Source organism: Sinohyriopsis cumingii, chromosome 9 (genome assembly GCF_028554795.1).
Source record: "Sinohyriopsis cumingii isolate HCF-2022 chromosome 9, ASM2855479v2, whole genome shotgun sequence".
Classification (NCBI taxonomy): domain Eukaryota; kingdom Metazoa; phylum Mollusca; class Bivalvia; order Unionida; family Unionidae; genus Sinohyriopsis; species Sinohyriopsis cumingii.
In genome coordinates this window covers 107,950,243-107,973,597 of record NC_142969.1, presented here as the reverse complement: position 1 = coordinate 107,973,597, position 23,355 = coordinate 107,950,243, and the positions used below count along the sequence as shown (strand labels likewise).

Below are 23,355 nucleotides of genomic sequence, written 5' to 3'. Positions count from 1 at the left end.
CTACTACATACATATTTTTGTACCCCTCTACTACATACATATTTTTGTACCCCTCTACTACATACATATTTTTGTACCCTTCTGCTACATACATATTTTTGTACCCCTCTACTACATACATATTTTTTACCCCTCTACTATATACATATTTTGTACCCCTCTACTACATACATATTTTTGTACCCCTCTACTACATATATATTTTTGTACCCCTCTACTACATATATATTTTGAACCCCTCTACTACATACATATTTTGTACCCCTCTACTACATACACATTTCTGTACCCTTCTGCTTGCTACATATTTTTATACCCCTCTACTACATACATATTTTTGTACCCCTCTACTACATACATATTTTTGTACCCCTCTACTACATACATATTTTTGTACCCCTCTACTACATATATATTTTTGTACCCCTCTACTACATACATATTTTGTACCCCTCTACTACATACACATTTCTGTACCCTTCTGCTTGCTACATATTTTTGTACCCCTCTACTACATACATATTTTTGTACCCCTCTACTACATACATATTTTTGTACCCCTCTACTACATGTATATTTTTGTACCCCTCTACTACATACATATTTTTATACCCCTCTACTACATACATATTTTTGTACCCCTCTACTACATACATATTTTTGTACCCCTCTACTACATACATATTTTTGTACCCCTCTACTACATACATATTTTTGTACCCCTCTACTACATATATATTTTTGTACCCCTCTACTACATACATATTTTTGTACCCCTCTACTACATATATATTTTTGTACCCCTCTACTACATACATATTTTTGTACCCCTCTACTACATATATATTTTTGTACCCCTCTACTACATACATATTTTTGTACCCCTCTACTACATACATATTTTTGTACCCCTCTACTACATACATATTTTTTTCTTCAGTTTTTATATACAAGTGAATGTGCATTCACAAGCCAACATGTCAGTTACCTAGGTAAGAGATATCAGGTTCACTTGGTCATCTTGTTTTTCTTTTTTCTGTCTTCAGAAATTGGTAGATGCATTGTTACAGCGACTTCAGACAGCATCCTCTTCACAGTGCCACTGTCTTTGCCTGCAGGCATTGCGGCTGTTTAGCCGTGAGAAGAACCGCCTAGGTACCATGGTGACGGAGAATGGCTTGTCCCATATCATGCAGTTGGCTGGACTAGAACATTATGCCCAACAGGGAGGAGATTCCATCACAATCCAAGAAGGAAATCCAGAAGGTTTGTACATGTATAATAGGCAGGGCTTTAACAGTAAGACCAATGGGGGTAGGGGGGGATTCTGTCACAATCCGGGAGAGGTGTTGGTATTTCAGATTTTTTGGGGGGAATGTTCTTTATTGAGATTTTTCTTCATGTTTTGGCTGCATATTTGTTATTAGGACCTCTCCTGACATTTTCAGTAGATATTGCTTTTGGTCTCACTAGTACTAGCAGATACAGCTCACTTTTCTGATGGTTTTATCATCAATATTAGTATATGTGCCACTGTTAAATACTAATAATGAGGACTTTGTATAATGCCTAATCTTTAGAAGCACTAAGTGCTTTACAACATTAGACAACACCTTTAACATAAAAAAACATATAATAATATTATTACAAAAAAAACAAAAACCATGAAAATAAAAAACATAGAAAACATGCTGAAAATATTTAAGGTAGGGAATATTATTAGGCCTTTAAGTTTGTTCTTGCAGTCGAAATAAGTGAGTTTTAAGAGCACTCTTGAATGTCTTTGTGTCTAAGTTCAGTGGGCAATTCATTCCACGTTGCTGGGCCCTGGTATGCAAAAGAACATTGTCCATATGAATTCATTTTCATAGTGGGAATAATGAGTATACTATTGTCCGACAAGGAGCATAAGTATCTTGCTGGTGTGTACACATGGGTGAGGTTGGATAGGTATGTTGGACTGGAGTATTTCAGTGAAAAGTAGCACAGAGAACAAATTTTGTGTTTTGATTCTGAATTGAATGGATAGCCATTGTAGGGTTCAGAACAGCGGGGAGGTGTGCTCTGATCGTGGTACTCTAAATATGATCCGAGCAGCTGTGTTTTTAACTTTTTGAAGTTTTTGAAGTAGATATTGAGATGAACCAGACAGAATTTTGTTACAATAGTCCAGTCTTGAAAGTACTAATGAACACACAAGTGTTTTAATGACATCAAATGGAAGATATTTGCGAATTAAGCCGATACGTCTCAGCTCAAGATATGCAGCCTTGCATGTGTTCATGACATGTTGGTGCAACATGAGAGTACTGTCCAGAGTGACACCTAGGATTCTTACTGACTGTGTGAATTTAATGTTGGTGTTACTGGTATTTATTGTTTGAGGTAAAGGACATGACTGGGAAAGTCTTTGTGTTGTGATCAGAATGGCCTCAGTTTTATCATCTTTCATCTGCAGCTTGTTACATGTCATCCATGATTCACATCAGAAATGCACCTCTCTACACCCATCAGCATACATTTTTTGAGACACTGGATAATGATCTATGACACTTGAGATAGGCTGAGTTTATAGAATAAAGAGAACAGGTCCAAGAACAGACCCCTTTGGAACACCACAACATAGATTAACTGGGCTGGAGTGTATTCCATTTGCAGACACAATAATATGTGTCCTGTTGACCAAGTAGGACTTGGACCACAGTAAGGCTGTATCATGAATGCCAAATATGTGTTGGAGACGGTGAAGTAATATATCATGGTCTATTGTGTCAGATGCTGCAGACAAATCAAGGAGGGTGAGGACTGGAATCTTTCTGCTATCCAAAGCAGAGAGAATGTCATTAACTACTTTTTGATGAGTAGTTTCATTACTGTGGCAAGGGCAAAATGCCGATTGTACATTGCTAAAAAAGACTGTTCGAAATAAGATGAGATACAAGCTGGGATAGAAAAACCTTTTCTAAGATTTTTATATGAATGGGAGATTAGAAACTTGGTGGGAGTTTTTAAATCGTTATGGTTGAGTGTTGGTTTCTTCAGCAGAGGCTTTTCAATGGCAGTTCTGAAAAATTATGGGAGTTCACCGGATGAGAGAGAGGTATTAATAACATCAGTTAGTGACGGCAATACTGGTTTTAAGCACTCAAGCAGCATTGATGTATGGTTCACTCTTCTTCAGAGGGCCCCAAGTGGCAGAGTGGTCTAAAGCGCTCACTGTTCTGGATCACTGCCATCTCACCTCTGTCTGTGCGGGTTCGAGTCCAAGGCTCAGCTAGCGTGAGTACAAGGGAAAGCTTGCCAGTAGCTTCTCGTGGGTTAGTGGTTCTTCCCTTGGTTTTCCATGGTTTTTTCCTCCACCAGTTATACTGGCAGCCATGTATAGCCTTTATTGTGCTGAAAAATGGCGTTAAACCCTTGAACAACAACAACAACAACCCTCTTCATCACGATTGTATGTACTAAGTCCATAGAGACAGGTTCATTTGTTGACTGGAAGCAATTATAAAGTTTTAAGTATTGTGGTTTGGACTACTGGTTGGTAATGCTGGTAATCAGTAGGACATTTGTTGACTAGGAACAAATATAAAGTTTTAAGTATTACATGTAGTTCGGACTACTGGTTGGTAATGCCGGTAGTAAGTAAGCCATTTGTTGACTGGAAGCAATTATAAAGTTTTAAGTATTACATGTAGTTTGGACTACTTGTTGGTAATGCTGGTAGTCAGTAGGCCATTTGTTGACTGGGAGCAATTATAAAGTTTTAAGTATTACATGCAATTTGGACTACTGGTTGGTAATGCCAATAGTCAGTAGGCCATTTGTTGACTGGAAGCAATTATAAAGTTTTAAGTATTACATGTAATTTGGACTGCTGGTTGGTAATGCCAGTAGTCAGTAGGCCATTTGTTCATTGGGAGTAAAGGTCCAAGTTTTGATTATCAGTTTTGATTACTGGTGGTATTATGACCAGTAAGACATTAGTTTACTTGGAGCAAAAATGAATGTTTTTGTTATTTACTTAGATTACTGATGGTACTGGTAGTCATTAGACCATTAGTTTGCAGGGAGCAAAGTTCTGAGTAGTGGTTGTTTGGATTACCAATGGTACTGTTGTCAGTGGGCCATTTTTTCACTGGGAGCAAAGGTCAGTTTTGATTATTAGTTTGGATTTGTTCATTGTTAAGTGGCTTGAGTATTTGGATTATTGATGGTACTGGTAGTGTCAAAAGAAAGTTTGTATCATAGCCATTTTATAACTGATCTTGTACTGATTAGATAATATATTCATTATTTGTTGCTTGCTGAGTCCAATGACTATTTCCTCAGGGCAGGCAAGTCTGTGACATTCTCTGATTATTATTGTAATTACTGATCTTGTACTGGGTAGATATATTCATTATTTGTTGCTTGCTGAGTCCAATGACTATTTCCTCAGGGCAGGCAAGTCTGTGACATTCTGTGATTATTATTGTAATTACTGAGTTATTGTGAATATCAAGATAAACACACACACACACAGAGGGATGCATTAAGGATTTGGAACTTTTATTTTCGTCTACTCGTCCTCAATTATTATAATATATTACATTGTAAATATGATCGTCTTCCTCAGTCAGTGTTGAATGAGATCAGATTACAAGATAACTTCAAGGAAGATGGATGTACAAGTGCATGAATATGGATTCATCTATGAACATGCATTTACACATGAACATGGCTACGATACACCTATGAACATGGATGCACCTATGAACATGGATGGATGGAAATTCAGGTTATAACGTAAATTAGCAGTGGATGGATAAACATGTACACAAACATGCATGGACATGGATAAACCTATGAACATGAATGGATGGAAATTCAGGTTATAACGTAAATTAGCAATGGATGGATAAACATGCACACAAACATGCATGGACATGGATAAACCTATGAACATGAATGGATGGAAATTCAGATTATAATGTAAATTAGCGACAGATGGATAAACATGCACACAAACATGCATTGACACGTACATGGATGGGCACACACATGAACATGAAAGGAATGGATATTACCAGTCACAGTGTATCCTTAAAGGTGTAAATATAAATATATATTTTATTTCTGCAAGGAACTTTGGTTATTTGAATAAATTCTATTGGAAATCACTTGTTTTTTTGTACAAGATAAAATTAGCATTCAGAGCAAGGAAGCAGTGGTCTACGTAAAACAGAAAAGAGGTCCTTGTCTATATTCTGCTTCATTTACAGAGTTCAGGTAATATCTGTACTAACACACAAAGTGAGAGAAAAAATGTTCGCTGATATAAATGATCTAGTTCACACAAACCCTGTTATCTAATGCATTTTGGGAGGTTTCATTTGATACAAGAGACATAATAAGGCATCCATTGGAGATAACCTCCAACATTAATCATGCTTTTTCTTGGTAGTAACCTGACAGTTGCAACATCCATATCTACTCCTGCTTCAGCTGTTGTAGAAAGTAATGTCTTGGATAAGCCGTTCATATTCTTGATGTTATAGCATCCAACAGCCTGTCACAACATCGTGTTGTCCTGAGGGTAGGGAGTATTAAGCCTCGTTTTCATGAGTTTTGTTCTAGGACTTTAGCTTGAGATCCAGTAATCTGATTAGATGAAGTTTGGCCAGTCACATGTTTGAAATTTAATGTTAAAAGTCAACATATTTTGGTGAGATGATGTCTAGCCTGTTTTGATGTTTAGTGTGACCAGCACATTATTCCAAGTTTGTTTCCATGCTTAGCATGGCCTGCACCTGGGGCCGTGTCTGGATCCATGCTTAGCATGGCCTGCATCTGGGGCCGTGTCTGGATCCACGATGTGTGTGGCCTGCACCTGGGGCCATGTCTGGATCCATGCTTAGCATGGCCTGCATCTGGGGCCGTGTCTGGATCCATGCTTAGCATGGCCTGCATCTGGGGCCATTTCTGGATCCATGCTGTGTGTGGCCTGTACCTGGGGCCATGTCTGGATCCATGCTGTGTGTGGCCTGTACCTGGGGCCAAGTCTGGATCCATGATGTGTGTGGCCTGCACCTGGGACCATGTCTGGATCCATGCTTAGCATGGCCTGCACCTGGGACCATGTCTGGATCCATGCTGTGTGTGGCCTGCACCTGGGACCATGTCTGGATCCATGATGTGTGTGGCCTGCACCTGGGGCCATGTCTTGATCCATGCTTAAGTTTGGCCTGCACCTGGGGCCATGTCTGGATCCATGCTGTGTGTGGCCTGCACCTGGGGCCCTATTTAGATCCATGCTTAGCATGACCCGCACTTGTTGTTTGTATTATGGAACTAGTCTACATCATATTGAAGGTAGTAGAAAAATAAATGTACTTTTCTTCATAGTGTCCTATGATTATGGCAAATAATACATATATATGCTTATACCTCTTTCAGAGTTGGCATGTATGTTGATATCAATACATGTATGATTTTCTTGTCACAAATCAACAAAAAGTCATCGACTTGAAATTTTTACGATTGTGTTTCAAGATGCTGGAGTCGTATAGTCAGTGCTTTTTCTGTTTGTTTCCTCATCCATCCTGAAGCCCATCCATTCACATTTCTTGTAACTAGCATACCTTATGTACTCGCATATAAGTTGAGTCAAACTTCAACCAACAAAGATCCAGATGTGCCATAACATAATGTGCCTGAAGATCATGGTCTTTATTGTTTGTTCTATTGATTACTTGTGACAAACTGCACAGACCCAAATCTGCCAGATCCTTTTTTCAATGGAGATCTGGGTCTTTGCAGTTTGCAGTTGGATTTGTCTTATGAGCAAGTACATATTGTAGCTCAGCAACTCTTATAACACTTGGGTGCCATTAAGTAGGTGAATTGTGCATTACACATATGTGCCTATGAAAAGTTTCATTATGGGGGCTCCAGTTTTGATGAGAGGTTTTGCCCTTTTTAATCAACATTGCATTTCCACTGCAGTAGGTTATTGCATGGCTCAGGATGGCATGTTGCTAACTGGTGTAGCTCAAGAACAATTCAGCATATATTCTGATGCAGTTTAGTATGAACATTGTCACATTGACTTGTATATGCCTTTAATGGATTTGGTCTTGTTTGCAAGAGTTATGACCCATTAATAAATTAAACCTGTTGCCTTTGGTTTCCACAGCATAACATTACTAAACTTTGATTTCAACTAAATTTGGCATGCAAGATTACAGTCGGATAATGAATGACTTAAATTTCACCTGTTCCACATTAAATTTCACCTGTTACTATGGGACATTGCATTTCAGCATTTCACATTATCATTTTAGAGTTATGGCCCCTTTAATAGTTGCATTCTTCAAACTTTGGTCTTCCAACAAAAGTTCTTCTGTTAAGGTCAAACCAAGCAAATTTTAGAGAGATACACTTATCATCAACCAAACTTCCTCAGCCAAACAAAGCATAACTGTCCTGGCATATAGACACATGTATGCCTGAAAAATAGTACAAGACAGCCCTTGAAATCTAGGGCAGAAAATTATAATGTGAATACATTGTCTTTTGGGGTTTTGAATAGAGTTGGGGATCAACAGCAATGCTGTATTGCGACAGTTGTCTTTATTGTGATATGTATCACGATAGTATCAACATTCATAATAAGATTGTAGTAAAATATACAAGTTAGTCCATGTTTGCAAAACATCACTTGTATCAAGAAATATATTAGAACAATGGTCAGTTTACAGGAAAAACAAAACAAAGTTTTTATGTTTTCTGTCCATTATTTTCTTTTTATGTGTTCACTGAACATTTTTTCGTATACTCTGAAATGATTAGAGACACGTTAAGGAGAATTGGATTAATTATTATTCTGTTGGGTAAGAGTACAAATGCAAACAATCGTCGGGTGGGAAAAAATATTTATCAGAATACACAAAAAATCCACAAAGTATTACAAAAACGTTCAACCCTCTAGATGATTAATAGATTGACTGAAATACTGTGTTAACTTGAATGTGAAAAGAGAGCAGTTGTAATGAAGTCTTAAATATTGTACATGTAGGTGTTATAGAAGTAGACCATTAGTCTTGATTTAGGTGGCCTTTTTTATTCCTTTGAAGGAATTGATAGATAACAAGAAAATTTCATTTTTAGATAATTATATCATTTAGTTCATGTTTCATTCTATCATCCTGTATTTATACTTGGAGTTTGCATCATGATATACTATTGCCATAGAAAATGTCATTATTTGTTGATGCATCGGTGATGTTGAACCATTTTTGGTATTCAGGTCAACAACTGTTTGATTATTTTCAATTTTTATGGCTTGAATTTACCTAAGAAATGTTTTCCAGCTTGAGTTTTCCAGCCAAGATTTAAGTGACAGCTTTTCTTTCTTCAAATTGATTATATTGACTTTTACTTCATGGGCAGGTCAGTGAGATGGTGTGGCACCACCAACATTAGATTTTGCATTTATCGTGTTTCTTGCTCTCTCAAGAGAGATCACCATTGTGATGGGACACTACATCTGAGTTCATTTATCACATCCACTCACATAAACCCTGATACAATTAAGCAAGCTGTACCTTGAGGCCATATTACTGTTGTTTACTGCATTCTTAGTAAAACTATCTTAATAACATCTTTAAAGAGTCAGTGCTTCACAAAGGAAGACCTGCTAACTTTTGCCACAAGTCTTACGAAAAATACCCTTAAAATGCAAACTTATGGCATACTAGCAAAATCTATGGGAAAATGACCATTGTCCAAAATTCCAGGTAATAGGTTCATCTGTGTTTTATTTGGATCTGGGTTTTAGCTTAGAATTAGGTTGGGAACCAGACTAAGTTTACAGCAGCACGATAGATGCTTTAAACTGGACTTACTTGTTCATGTGACTTGTCTGCGTGATCAGACTGTTGATTATAGAATTTTTTAAAATGGTGTCCAGAAAACAATGCATGTTAAAGACGAAAGGGAAAATAAGCTTCTAGAAAAGTGTTAATAATCAACACAGAAGAATAAAAGCAGTATTCAGATTCTTGTGAATAACAGCTGGAAATTACACAATTGCATTTATTGGTCATCACATGTCAATTTGAGTATGTCTCATGGCAGGAGATATGATTGCCATCGTCAGGTGAAATGGAAAAGAATTTTCAAGAATTATGTCATGTTGAGAGATACCAACAAGCCATTCAGCTGCATAGGATTTGGAACTAGAGTTCGTGCAACTGTGCTTGTGGTAAATAAAGTATATGCATACTTTACAAACTTTTCAGTTTTACGTAATGTTTATCATCGATGCGTCAAACTTTTAATTATGTTTTCCAGCTTTACAGTATTAGTTATTGATATTTTGTTACACCTTACTGAAAACTGGTCAATCTTACAGACAAAACTGCCTTGCTGAGATGGATTCGTCAGGGTTGGCAGGTCTGCCAAGGCTATATAAAGGTCCACCAATGCATTACAAAGGCTGTATATAGGTTCATAAATGCATTACAAAGGCTGTATATAGGTCCACCAATGCATTACAAAGGCTATATATAGGCCAGACAATGCATTACAAAGGCTGTATACAAGTCAACCATTGCATTACCAAGGCTGTATATAGGTAAACCATTGCATTACCAAGGCTGTATATAAATAAACCATTGCATTACCAAGGCTGTATGTAGGTAAACCATTGCATTACCAAGGCTGTATGTAGGCCTGTGATACAGTAGATTGCCATCATTGTGAACACACACACACACACACACACTAATTTACCCACAAAGAGACAGAACCCCAAGTGATTCAAGGAACAACATCAAGGTCATGGCAACAACATTTTCACAGAGCTTTTAAGAATATTAGAGACTTTTTTAAAACAAAAAATATGAGGTACATAAATTTAGCACTGTAGTTTTTTTCAGTACTAGTCTCTATAATGTTACATGGTAAATAACAATACATTTTGTATTGTAAATTGCCTCAGTCCTTTAAATCTTTCTGCACTAGATTGCTGAAAAGTGAACTGACTGTATTAGGCATGTGTAAAAAGAGAATTCTTCACTGTATAAGAAAGATAGATGATGTATTATCCTTACTGTGGGGTTCATCAAGTAGAAAATACAAAATATTATGCAGAGTTTTGTAAAATCTTTAATGGGTTCATGGTCTGACATTGGAGCTAAACAAAATTCATAATATCTAAGAAACCATCAGCATTAAGTGATTAATGTAGGGTGGTACAACATGTGTTTTGTTTCTGCCAGATGATATCATTGACCTTTATTGATATTCAGATTTAATTCAAACAAGTTATTCAGTTTCTGCTTGGGTTTTTCATCCAAGAGGGACATCATTAATCATTAAGTGCTGGCAGTCAAGGTCAGGAGAGAGTAAGAGATGCTGTATTTACCAGTACAGGAGAAAGTAAGAGATGCTATATTTACCAGTACAGTAACTCAGTTGTGAACAGTGGTCACATACTAGGTGGTGGTTGACCAGTGTTTTTGCTGTTCATTTCATTGTTGATCTCAAGAAGTAGTTCTAGACCTATGCACATGTGGCAACATAAATATTAGCTCTTTAGGAGAAGATCCAGAACGTGTCACCAGTATATAAGGAGTATTCAAAATGGTTTTCTTAGTTGTATCATATGAATATTATACTTGTAATATGATAGATAGAATATGATATGATGTATTATCAATCATTGCTTGAAAACAAAAAGAGCACCACAAACTCCATTTGGAAAGTCTTCAATGAACTTACTGGAGGAACACACAAAAGTCAGACAAATAAAATTCAATCACTTAAATGACACCATAGTAACTGATGACACTGACATTGCAAATGTTTTCAATGATTTTTTTCACCAACATTACCACAAAATGAAAAGAACCAGTGATAGGAAACAACTTTAATGAACTGAAAAAGTTCTGCAGCAGCAAAATCTCTACGGAGGCATGTTTCTCTATCCCACCAGTATAAAAAATCTTTGTTAAAGAATGTCTCTGTGAACTTGATACCAAGAAAGCTACAGGACTTGATCAGATTGGTCCACTACTCATTAAATCTTCTGCCTCTGCTATTGTAGATAGCATAACATTCATAATTAATTTAAGTATTGCAACCTCATCTGTCCCCAAAATATGGAAAACTACAAAAGTAACTCCTATTCATAAATCTGGTTCTAAGGATGATGCTGATAACTACCGACCAATCTCAATACTACCAGACTTGTCAAAATTGATTGAAAAACATGTCCATGACTCATTCATGTCATATTTAACCAAACACTTGCTGTTACACCCTAATCAATCAGGCTTTGGAGAGAAATATTCATGTGAGACTGCCTTGATGTACATAACTTATAAATGACTTCAAGTACTTAACCAAGGTAGAATAATAGGATCTGTATTTGTAGATTTCAGGAAAGCTTTTGACATGGTGGATCATGAAATCCTTTTAAAGAAACTAAAAATCTACCAGTGTGATGAAAGATCAGTTAGATGGTTTACTTCTTACTTAAGTGAGAGAACACAACATGTTTACATAAATAATGTTCTGTCTGAACCTGGAAGAATTAGATATGGAGTACCACAAGGCTCAATTCTAGGTCCATTACTATTCATTTTATTTATTAATGACCTCCCACTTTTACTAAGAGACTCAATATCATCTCCAGATCTCTATACAGATGACACAACTTTGTCAGACTTCAAAACACAAAGTATGAACTTGAAATTTCTTTACAGAATGCCCTAAACAAACTGGAAAACTGGTGCACATGCAATGGCATGGTGGTAAATACTGGTAAAACTAAAATATTACTTATTTCAACATGGCAAAGAAGGACAGATTTTGATAGTGATGAACTATGTCTGACATGGAAGGACAAAAATTTGCAAATGGTCTGTCATGATAGACTACTTGGTGTTTTGGTAGATAATAATCTTTCATGGACTGAACATATCAAACATATCAGTAAAAAAGTAAATTCAAGTTTATGGCTTCTCAGTAGGATAAGACATTTTCTCCCTGAAAGGCACAGGAAACTATTTTATAACAGTTACATACAACCCTATTTAGACTACTGTAATACAGTATGGGGTAATTCAAATGATAAAACATAGCAAAGCTGGCACAGCTTCAAAAAAGAACATTTGGGCTAATATCAATCCAGAAAGAAAGCAAGGAAAATTTAGCTGGTAATTTAAAAATATTACCTGTTAAAGACTGAATCTGTTTGAGAAAAGCCAAATTAATGTACAGGATGTCCCATAATAGTGCTTCTGGATATTTACAATCACTATTCCAGTATAGGCTGCCTGGTAATACTCCCTATCTGTGATCCCTGTCTACCAAACAGTACCAAAAAAGGAGTTATTTAAAAAAAAGTTTCCAATACTCTGGAACTTTGCTCTGGAATAGTACTCCAGTTGAGAGTAGAAATGCCCACTCTATTTCCTTCCAAACCCAATATATCCAGTGGCTTCAGAGATGCAGCTAAAATAAATAAATTCCTTTGTATGAGGGCCTCAAGGTAGATTAGTTCTTAGCTAATTGTGTTACCTTCTTTAAATAAGGTCATTATTATTATTATTATAATAGATCATAACGCATGCAGTAAATAATTAACTGGAGATAAGATGAAAGTAATAGTAAACGTGAGAACAGAATAATAGTAATAATAATTGAAAATCATGTAATCTTATGCCATTTTAATTAAGTAGCATGCATCCTATTTTCACATTCAATTAGTGCTCCTTTGATATAATTTCCCAGATTTCTAACCTCAGTTGATTTGATGTGACATAGCAATTTAATCAATTTCAACTCACTGTGCCTTTTTAAAAAATAAGATTTTATATACAGTACTTTGCTTGGAGGCAAATAACACTGGCATTCAAATACAAAGTGACACTCATCTTCTAGCACATTGCAAGTCCTTTGATCCAGTTATGTACTTCATGGTTTATTCCATCTTTTTACATTTTTTTTAATTATACTTTTTATTGGCACTACATTGCCACTTTCATGTTGAGGTACTTTAAAGTAATACATGTACTAGATATGCATATCTTCCTGATTCGATGTTTAAAGTATGGGCTGACATTCCTATTTTTGAAAGGCATTTTCTAAATTTTGTCATTGATACCAAATCCAGATAATCCTTTTAGCCAAAATGTGATCACAAATTCCAAATGTTTTCAGTCCAAGATTGTTTAATATGTCCAGATTTAATAATGCCCAAATTTTGGCTCTGTCAGTCGTTGACCAGTATAGCTTATGGGTTGGGCTGTTGTCCATTAGCACATTTTTCTTTAATCGCTGCTCCTTCTTAAAGCTATTAGCATGAAACTTTACACACATTCATCCTATTGGTCTAATTGGCCCTAAATGAAAATGGTGCCAATCACATATCCAAGATGACTATTACAATGTCAAATTTGGAAAACTTGTTATTGATCAGAAATATTACACAAGGATTCATCACTCAGCAGTTAAAAAGAAGAAAATAATGCTGAAATCTCGAATTCCATATAATGCCTTTTTATTTTGGCCAGTAGTGTGTCAGTCCCTTCAAGGGACATGTTCTTTTCAGGATGACTTTCTATGACACAAACATTAAGTTATATATAACAGATACATATTTTCGGTTTCAAAGTAGATAAGCTTTGTTCAGTATTTTATAATGTGGGAACATTTATTGATATGTAAGGGTGTCCTTCCCAAGTTTCCATATACAAAATCGTTTTGACACTCAAAAGGTGCGATACAATTTTATACATTATTTATGGAACCTTATGAATATTTCTGACAGTATCATCAGACGAAATGTAACAAGTATTGAAAATAACATACCATAATTAATTAAATAGATTATCAAGGACGCAGCTTTTACCATTCTTTAGCTCTTTAATTGCTCATTTCCATTATCCTATCAAATAAAATTTGTAAGTCCTCTTTTACATAATCTTTTAGACTGCTACGGTGGCCTAGTGGTTGGAGCATTTGCCTCGGATGCGGGAGGTCAGGTGTTCGATCCCCAGCCGAGTCATACCAAAGACTTACAAAAATGGTACTAACAGTTGCCTTGCTTGGCACTCAGCATTAAGAGTTAGTGTATGGACTGGTCGGCCTGGTGTCAGGATAATGTGACTGGGTGGGACATCATGCTACATGTTTGCGGCATGATGCCCCATTGCTAGACATCACTATAAACTGTCACTGCAGACATCGTAGCGATATGACTGAAAAATTGTTAAAGCTACATTAAAAATCCAAATCACACACACACAAACATGCACACACACACATAATCTTTATAGATCTTTATTTCTCTATCATCTTTACTAAAAAGAGTGGATCGTCTTTCATACTGGTACTCTTACAAATGTTCAGATTCATTTATTGACATAGTAAGTGTTGTGTTTAGTAACACATCCACTAAAAGCTGCCAATATTCTTTAACATTTTGAACTTTTATTTGTTCAGCCATCTAAAATCTTTCCTTGACTTGTTGATTTTAAGTGGTTGCCTAAAATCTTCCCTTGTTGATTTCAAGTGGTTGCCTAAAATAAGATCAGCTGGCATGATTTATAATGGTTTATCAGTCTGTTTTTTTCATTTCTCTGTTGATCTTAAGTGGCTGCTTAGGATCCGATCTGCTGGCATAATAGTGATGCATCATATAGAAAACACCTGCTATCTGTGAGCCTTACAAAATGTAACACTGTCTTGTAGAGCCTTTTAAAAGCTGTAAATAAAATGATTACCTACCCTTCTCAGTCTGATCTCTTAATAAAACATTTGGTATGGATATTCAAGATTCAGTTTACTATGGATATGCAGTATACCATTTACTATGGATATGCAATATACCATTTACTATGGATATGCAGGATACCATTTACTATGGATATGCAGTATTCCATTTACTATGGATATGCAGTATTCCATTTACTATGGATATGCAGTATACCATTTACTATGGATATGCAGTATACCATTTGCAGTGGATATGCATTATATGCAATACTATATTTATCTGATAAGCCCATTGTTGTTGATGAGTTGACCCATATTTTTTGCAAAGATTTGGCAGGTATTTGCTACATATATCATGTATGATAATATGCCTTTACTTTTTATGGGCCTGCCATACGGTATTATGATGGTGTCCGTCCATCTGTCTGTATGTTACTAATTTCATATCTGCACATTAATTTGAGCTGTCCACCATCCATAGTTAACAAACTGTGTGCATGGCTTGCACTTAGGATAAGAGACAATAGTACCATTGGAGCTTTCAACATAACCACCATGGCAGTGATCTTGCATATATTGTTATTGCTACTCCACGTGATGGGTGGTAGTCTAAACATGGGGTTTTCACTAAAAGAGCCTAAATAAAAATGGTGCTCATCTGACATCCAACATGGCCACAACAGCAGCCATTTTTAAAAGCCTCTCACAACTAGACTTGAAAGAAAGTCATACTTCACCAGAACACTTCTTATGATATCATATCATAGCAGCCATCTTGAAAGTCTTGTCCTTGTTACTTCTGAATGGAAAGTCATATTTTGAAAATATTTTTTATGTCTGCTACTCATGAAACTGGATAAATAAAACCGTGTTTGTTGCTACAGTTTAGGCTGAGCTGAATATGTGGATAATTAAAGTTATTAATATATTATTAATATTGCGGTCTGACAGAAAGCAAAGAAAGAAGGGAACAAATTGCCTGTAATTAATGGTATCTACACATTCTAAAGGTGGCCACTTTCAGAAGAATTGTGGGCTGCTCTTTTAAGGCAATCATGTAAATTTCTGAAATCTTGATCCTGTGCAGCTCTAAAACAGAATATTCTAAGATAAGTTTCCATCAGGCAACATTTATGACCAACAGAGAAACACAGCCATCTTACTGTTACCTAAAATGTGTAGACTATAAGGATGTACAGTGTAGACTATAAGGACATACAGTTTAGACTGTAAGGATGTACAGTTGCCTTGGTTAGGATATGTATGCTTTAGTTTAGACTATAAGGATGTACATTGTAGACTATAAGGATGTACAGTTGCTTTGGTTAAGATATGTATGCATTAGTGTAGAATATAAGGATGTACAGTGTAGACTATAAGGATGTACAGTTTAGACTATAAGGATGTACAGTTGCTTTGGGTAAGATATGTATGCATTAGTGTAGAATATAAGGATGTACATTGTAGACTATAAGGATGTACAGTGTAGACTATAAGGATGTACAGTTGCTTTGGGTAAGATATGTATGCATTAGTGTAGAATATAAGGATGTACAGTGTAGACTATAAGGATGTACAGTTTAGACTATAAGGATGTACAGTTGCTTTGGTTAGGATATGTTTGCTTTAGTGTAGACTATAAGGATGTGCATTGTAGACTAAGGATGTACATTGTAGACTAAGGATGTACATTGAAGACTAAGGATGTACAGTGTAGACTATAAGGATGTACAGTTGCTTTGGGTAAGATATGTATGCATTAGTGTAGAATATAAGGATGTACAGTGTAGACTATAAGGATGTACAGTTTAGACTATAAGGATGTACAGTTGCTTTGGTTAGGATATGTTTGCTTTAGTGTAGACTATAAGGATGTGCATTGTAGACTAAGGATGTACATTGTAGACTAAGGATGTACATTGAAGACTAAGGATGTACAGTGTAGACTATAAGGATGTACAGTGTAGACTATAAGGATGTACAGTTGCTTTGGGTAAGATATGTATGCATTAGTGTAGAATATAAGGATGTACAGTGTAGACTATAAGGATGTACAGTTTAGACTATAAGGATGTACAGTTGCTTTGGTTAGGATATGTTTGCTTTAGTGTAGACTATAAGGATGTACATTGTAGACTAAGGATGTACAGTGTAGACTAAGGATGTACATTGAAGACTAAGGATGTACAGTGTAGACTATAAGGATGTACAGTTGCTTTGGTTCAGATACATCAGGATATTATAGAGACATCAGTATAGCAATGATTCTTCATAATTTGAGTGATCTGATTATGGAAGAGTTTTTTAATTAAGAAATAACAAATTACATATAGTGCTGAAGGAGAATGCATCAAAATAATATTGGCAGAAAGTTGTGAAATTTACAAAACAATAAGCCATTATTCTCTAACTGTAAGGGAGATAAATTCTTACATTACCAGCTATCATCTTGTAATAAGCCCATAGATTTTCATATTTCCTACTGGAAGGCATAGCTTGTCCATCCTTCAACAATTTTTGTTTCCATGCCATCTTCCTTTACTGAATATTGTGGATATATTATGCTTGGGGACATCTATTGATTTTGAAAAGGTAAGTTCATGGGATGAGTCGTGTAACTATGAATGCTTGATGAGAATTATGTCACTCTTCAATCAAAACAAGTCATGTCACCTAAATTTGATGCTACAGTGATCTGCTTTTACATTTAGGTTAGCATTATCAACACTATTATTGCATATTATGGGGTCCCCAAGTGGCCGAGTGGTCTAAAGCGCTCTCCATTACGTATCACTGCCATCTCACCTGTCTGCGTGGGTTTGAATCTCGGATTAAGCCAATGTGGGTAAGTGAGAAAGCTTGCCAGTAGCTTCTCATGGGTCGGTAGTTGTTTTTGGGGCTTCCCCGGTTTTTCGTCCACTGGCTGCCAAGTATAGCCTATTGTGTGCTGAACAATGGCATTAAACTCAACAACAACAACATCTATTATGTAATACAGACATAGGTAGCATTATAAGCAGTACTTTGCCATTTACACAAAGCAAAGCTTTATAGTCCAGCCATACTGTGCCATTAACAGTGCAATATCATCAAAATAGAATTTTTTCAAAGATATGATTTTGTTGTTTTTGGAAGATTTTGAAAGAGATTTTGCTGCAGATGGAAGATTATGAAGGTTAATTAGTTTGGTTTTTCATCTTCATAGTTGCATTGTGTTACAGACGACGGTAGGCTATTTATACATACAGTTCAGAACATCACTGTTGACTACTGGGAACATGTAACTCAAGTTCTAATTAACATTCATTTCTAATTTCTGAGCAGATAGGATTTGAGAAGCAAATACATTTCCATGCACCATCCTTTAGTATTCATTTTGTTCAGCTGGCAAGCAAAGTCTATTCACATTACTGGGTTCCAGGAGAAGTCAGAGTGTAGCTATTTTCACCATTAGAAACAGAGATGTATTGCATGTCTTTTGGAATAGCTAGGGGCAAGACCAGCCTTTCAAATCAATAAAACCAATTATTGCTGTCTTCTTACTGAATTCATTATGTCAGGATTGGATTTGCTAGTATGTGGATACATTGTCACTGTATAAAGCTTGTACTAAGGTTGATTGGAAACTAATTGTGGTTGCTTCATAACGATGTCTGACAAATCAGCTTCACCTTGAATTAAAGACTGCTTTTATTCTCGCATTCCTATAACTATTCAATACAGTTTGCTTCCATGAGAAATCCATTTTATGATATGCATATCCCGGGACATTATAATTAGGATGTTTTGCTGACAAATGTTTGCAAAGTTTTCTGGCATTTTCAGTATTGAAAAGTCAAATGTTTGTATAGTTTAAACAGAAATTCCTGTTCTTTGTTGCAGACTGATATATTTTTAGTCTCTAACCGTACTTTTAGAAAATACTCATCTACGCTTTTGAAAGTTACACTTGTATCAGTTATCCAGCAAATGTTTTTAAGAATACTCTTTCGTGAGTTTCCAGAGCTACTCTAACTTTTTAGAGTAGACTCTTGTATGACTTTCTCAAGTGACACTTGTAGTGATGATCCAGCATTCTATTTAGACAGTGCTTTTGTTTTGGCTTTCAAAATGTACACATATTGACGATAGAGAATATATTTAGCTGATACTGGCTTTACACTGATATTTTTGATAATACTCCTGTATGGGTTTCTATAGTTACACTTGTATGAATGATTCATCTTAGTTTTTTGACAACACTCCTGTATGGGTTTCTATAGTTACACTCGGATAAATGATTCATCATAGTTTTTTGACAACACTCCTGTATGGGTTTCTATAGTTACACTCGTATGAATGATTCATATTAGTTTATAACAGTACTCTTGTATGGGTTTTGACCACTACGGTGGCCTAGTAGTTAGAGCGCCCACCTCAGATGCAGGAGGTCTCAGGTTTGAAACCCAGCTGAGTCATGCCAGAGTCTTTTAAATCTTCTAAAACTGGTACTAAAAGCTGTCTTGCTAGGTGCACAGCATTGAGGTTAGTGTTAGGATTGGTCAGCCTGGTGTGGGGATAATGTGTCTGGGTGGGATATCATGCTACATGTCTGTGACATGATGCCTCAGTGCTAGACATCACTATAAACTGCCACACTGCATATATCATAGCTACATTAAAAATCCAAATTACACACCTTTATGGGTTTCTGTAGTTGCACTCATATGAATGATTCAGTTTAGTTTTTGGACAATATTCCTGTTTGTGTTTCTCTAGTTACACTCGTATCATTGATTCAGCATATTTTTTATTAGCTCTTCTGGTCATAGGCCAGAAAAGCTTATGGGATGGTCTATTAACTGTCCATTGTTGTCTGTCTGTCCATTAGCATGAGTTTAATGTTATTGCTACTTCTAAACTACTTGGAGGATTGCCATGGTCCATTACACACACACACAGACACACACACACACACGCACGCACACACACACACATGTTGATCCTAAATTGGATATGGTGCCTCATTTGACATCTGTTATGGCTGCCACATTGTTGTCACTACCTTCATGAATGAGTAGGTCCTATCAACACAAGGTTTTAACTTAAAGACTTCTATGATGCACCTAAATGAAAGTGGGACCAGTATTTTGTCTAATATAGCTTCCAGAGATGGCCTGGGACCAGTATTTTGTCTAATATGGCTTCCAAAGATGGCCTGGGACCAGTATTTTGTCTAATATGGCTTCCAGAGATGGCCTGGGACCAGTATTTTGTCTAATACAGCTTCCAAAGATGGCCATCTAAAAAATTTCATAGTAGCTACTTCTACTGAATGAAATGTCTTGTTTGTCCTAAATGAAAATGGGGCTGATTTGATGGCCATTACGGGCACCAGAGTGGCCATTTTGAATTATGACTAGTACTCCTCCTGAATGGACAGTCATATCAAGTTGGAGTTCCATTAAAAGACTTCTCATGATGTCCTGTGGATCCCAAATAAAATGGTGCTGATCTGCTGTCCATTATGGCTGCCATCTTGAAAATCTTATTGCTACTCCTCCAGAATGAAAAGTTTATTGTGAGGGTGTTTTCACCAGAATACTTATTATGATGTCTAGTTTTGGTCCAAAGTGAAAATGGTGTTTATGTGATATTCAGTATAGCCACCACAGTGGCCTTCTTGAAAATATTACCACTACCTACTCCTCCTGAATGGATGGTCATATCTGCTTGATATTTTTAATACAAAAACATATGATATCTAGTTACTCCTAAAGGTGCCATTCACTCACTAAATATGGCTGCCACATATTGTTGAATATCTAGTTATCATTATTTCTCCTGAATGAATAGTCATATCAACATAGGGTTTTCACTGAGAGGCATTTTATGATGTCAAGTGGGTTGTAAAGAAATATGGTGCCATTTTGACTTCTAATATACAGCCATGGTGGCAATCTTGAAATTATTGCTGTTACTACATTTCCAAAATGGCTGGTCATATCAACATTGTTTTCACTGAAAGACTTATGATATCTAGTTTGGTACTAAATAGAAATGCTGCCAAGCGGAATGATATCTAGTTTGGTGCTAAATAGAAATGGCGCCAAGCTGATATTGAATATGGCCACCATGGCATCCATCTTGAAAAGCTTATTATTATTTCTCATCCAAAATAAAATCATATCATCATGGTGTTCCCACCAGAAGACTTCTTATGATGCCTTTTGGCCCTAAATGAAAATGGTGCCTAGTTTGCATCTGCTATGTCCACCACAGCAGCTTTTTTAAAATTTTGTCATTGCTAATGAATATCAAAGATGGTTTCATTGCTCTATGGTTAAATGGGAGAAATGTTCTTATCTTGAATTCATATAAATTCTGTTCAGCCAGTAGACCTTCAGACTCTTCGAAGAACTCTTGTTTTACAATACTTCTGTTTTGGATTTCTAAATTACATTTATGTTGATGATCAAACATTTTTTTAGAGAATAATTCTATATTGTCTTTCTAAAGTTGTGCTTTTGTTGATGATCCAGCATATATTTAGATAATACTCCTGTGTGTGTTTCTATAGTTACTTACACCCATATTGATGATCCAGCATATATTTAGATAATACTCCTGTGTGTGTTTCTATAGTTACTTACACCCATATTGACAATCCAGCATACATTTAGATAATACTACTGTGTGTGTTTCTATAGTTACTTACACCCATATTGATGATCCAGCATATATTTAGATAATACTCCTGTGTGTGTTTCTATTGTTACTTACACCCATATTGATGATCCAGCATATATTTAGATAATACTCCTGTGTGTGTTTGTATAGTTACTTACACCCATATTGATGATCCAGCATATATTTAGATAATACTCCTGTGTGTGTTTCTATAGTTACTTACACCCATATTGACAATCCAGCACATATTTAGATAATACTACTGTGTGTGTTTCTATAGTTACTTACACCCATATTGACAATCCAGCATATATTTAGATAATACTACTGTGTGTGTTTCTGTAGTTACTTATACCCATATTGACGATCCAGCATATATTTAGATAATACTACTGTGTGTGTTTCTATAGTTACTTACACCCATATTGACTTGATTGATTGATTGATTGTTTGTTTTTTAACGGCGCATCAGCACTTTTAGGCTATTTAGCGCCAAACAAAGTGTTACTTGTATAATCTTTTAAAACTTATAAAAGGTTCTATATCGACCAGCGATATAAAAGAACAAATGGTTGAAATTAAAAACGGTAAGATGGTAACGGTGCAAAATAAAGCTTCCCGATCAACGGGAGATGTAAAAAATATGAATAGGTATTAAAATGGGACGGTATATATATTGCATAAAACTGCACAAGGTGATAGCATAAAAGTCAGAGTTTAGAGTAAATATTTACGGCTTTCAAGAACTCGATAATACGAGTGATGTTTATATTATCAAAAAGTTCTTTCATGTCATACACAACGTAATAACGATCGCGCGTAGGTTGTAGGTCAAAGCACTCTATCATAAAGTGCTTGACAGTGAATGGTTCATTGCAAGAAACGCACTCTGGTGGGTCTTCACCTTTTAGTATGTGGGTGTGGGTGATATAAGTATGACCAATTCGGATTCTTGCAATGACTACCTCCTCCCTACGAATGGTTCTGTAGGAAGGAGTCCATTCTCCTAGAGTTGGTTTGATTGCATGAAGTTTGTTATTTACAGCATCATTCCATGATGCCTGCCACTTCTGACGTAAGAACTTTCTGATACAAGGTTTAAAATCAGTATATGGTATTTTAAAATCAGATGGTTCTTGAGAAAGGGCCATTTTAGCAGCGCGATCTGCTTTTTCGTTACCTTTAATACCAATGTGGCTAGGTAACCAACAGTATATTATATTATGGGAGACACTCAGCTCGGTATTTTTGACGAGTATGTTTTTCAATAATGGGTTCTCCAGTTTTCTATTGTGTAGTGACTGGAGTACTGATAGCGAGTCGGAGAAGATGATACTGTTTAAAATACGGTTCTTTTCTATATGTTGCAGAGCAAGGTCTATTGCTCTGATTTCGGCTGTAAAAATTGATGCTCCATTTGGTAAGCGAACTTGCGTTGTGTGATTTCCACAAACAAAGGCTGCAGCAGCCTTTTCCTCATCCTTTGATCCATCAGTGTAAATTCTGGTATAGTTTTTAAATTCGGTGAGGAGTTCATGGTAAGAGTTGTGGAAGATAGAAGGGTTTGTTTCGGACTTTTTCCCATCGTGTAGCGTAAAACGTACTTTTGGTTGTTTAATTAGCCAGGGTGGTGTTTCGGAGATGGATGTTTTCTGAATTTTTGAAAGATCTATATTTGTAGTGTCAAGGCTGGATGATATTCTAATGCCAAAGGAAGGTATGGCGTTTGGTTTATTTTCGTATAAAGTTTTGTATTTGGGTTGAAAAACAGCCGAAAAAGCAGGATTCAGAGGGTTTGATTTTAATTTGAGAGCATATTGTGCGGAAAGCATTTCTCTACGATGCGATAACGGTGGTTCATTCGCCTCAGCTAGAAGGCTTTCACACGGGGATGTTTTAAATGCTCCCAGAGCCAGTCTT

At 36.1% G+C, this 23,355-nt stretch overlaps 1 protein-coding gene across 1 annotated transcript in view; it reads left to right on the top strand.

Moving 5' to 3' along the window:
• The window catches only part of LOC149792441 (chaperone Ric-8A-like), a 173,194-nt gene that overhangs the window by 53,473 nt on the left and 96,366 nt on the right, over nt 1-23,355 (top strand). The window contains exon 3 of the mRNA XM_089971018.1: nt 1,047-1,266. Coding sequence (XP_089827144.1) covers nt 1,047-1,266 — 220 coding nt within the window. The remainder of the gene's footprint in view (nt 1-1,046; nt 1,267-23,355) is intronic.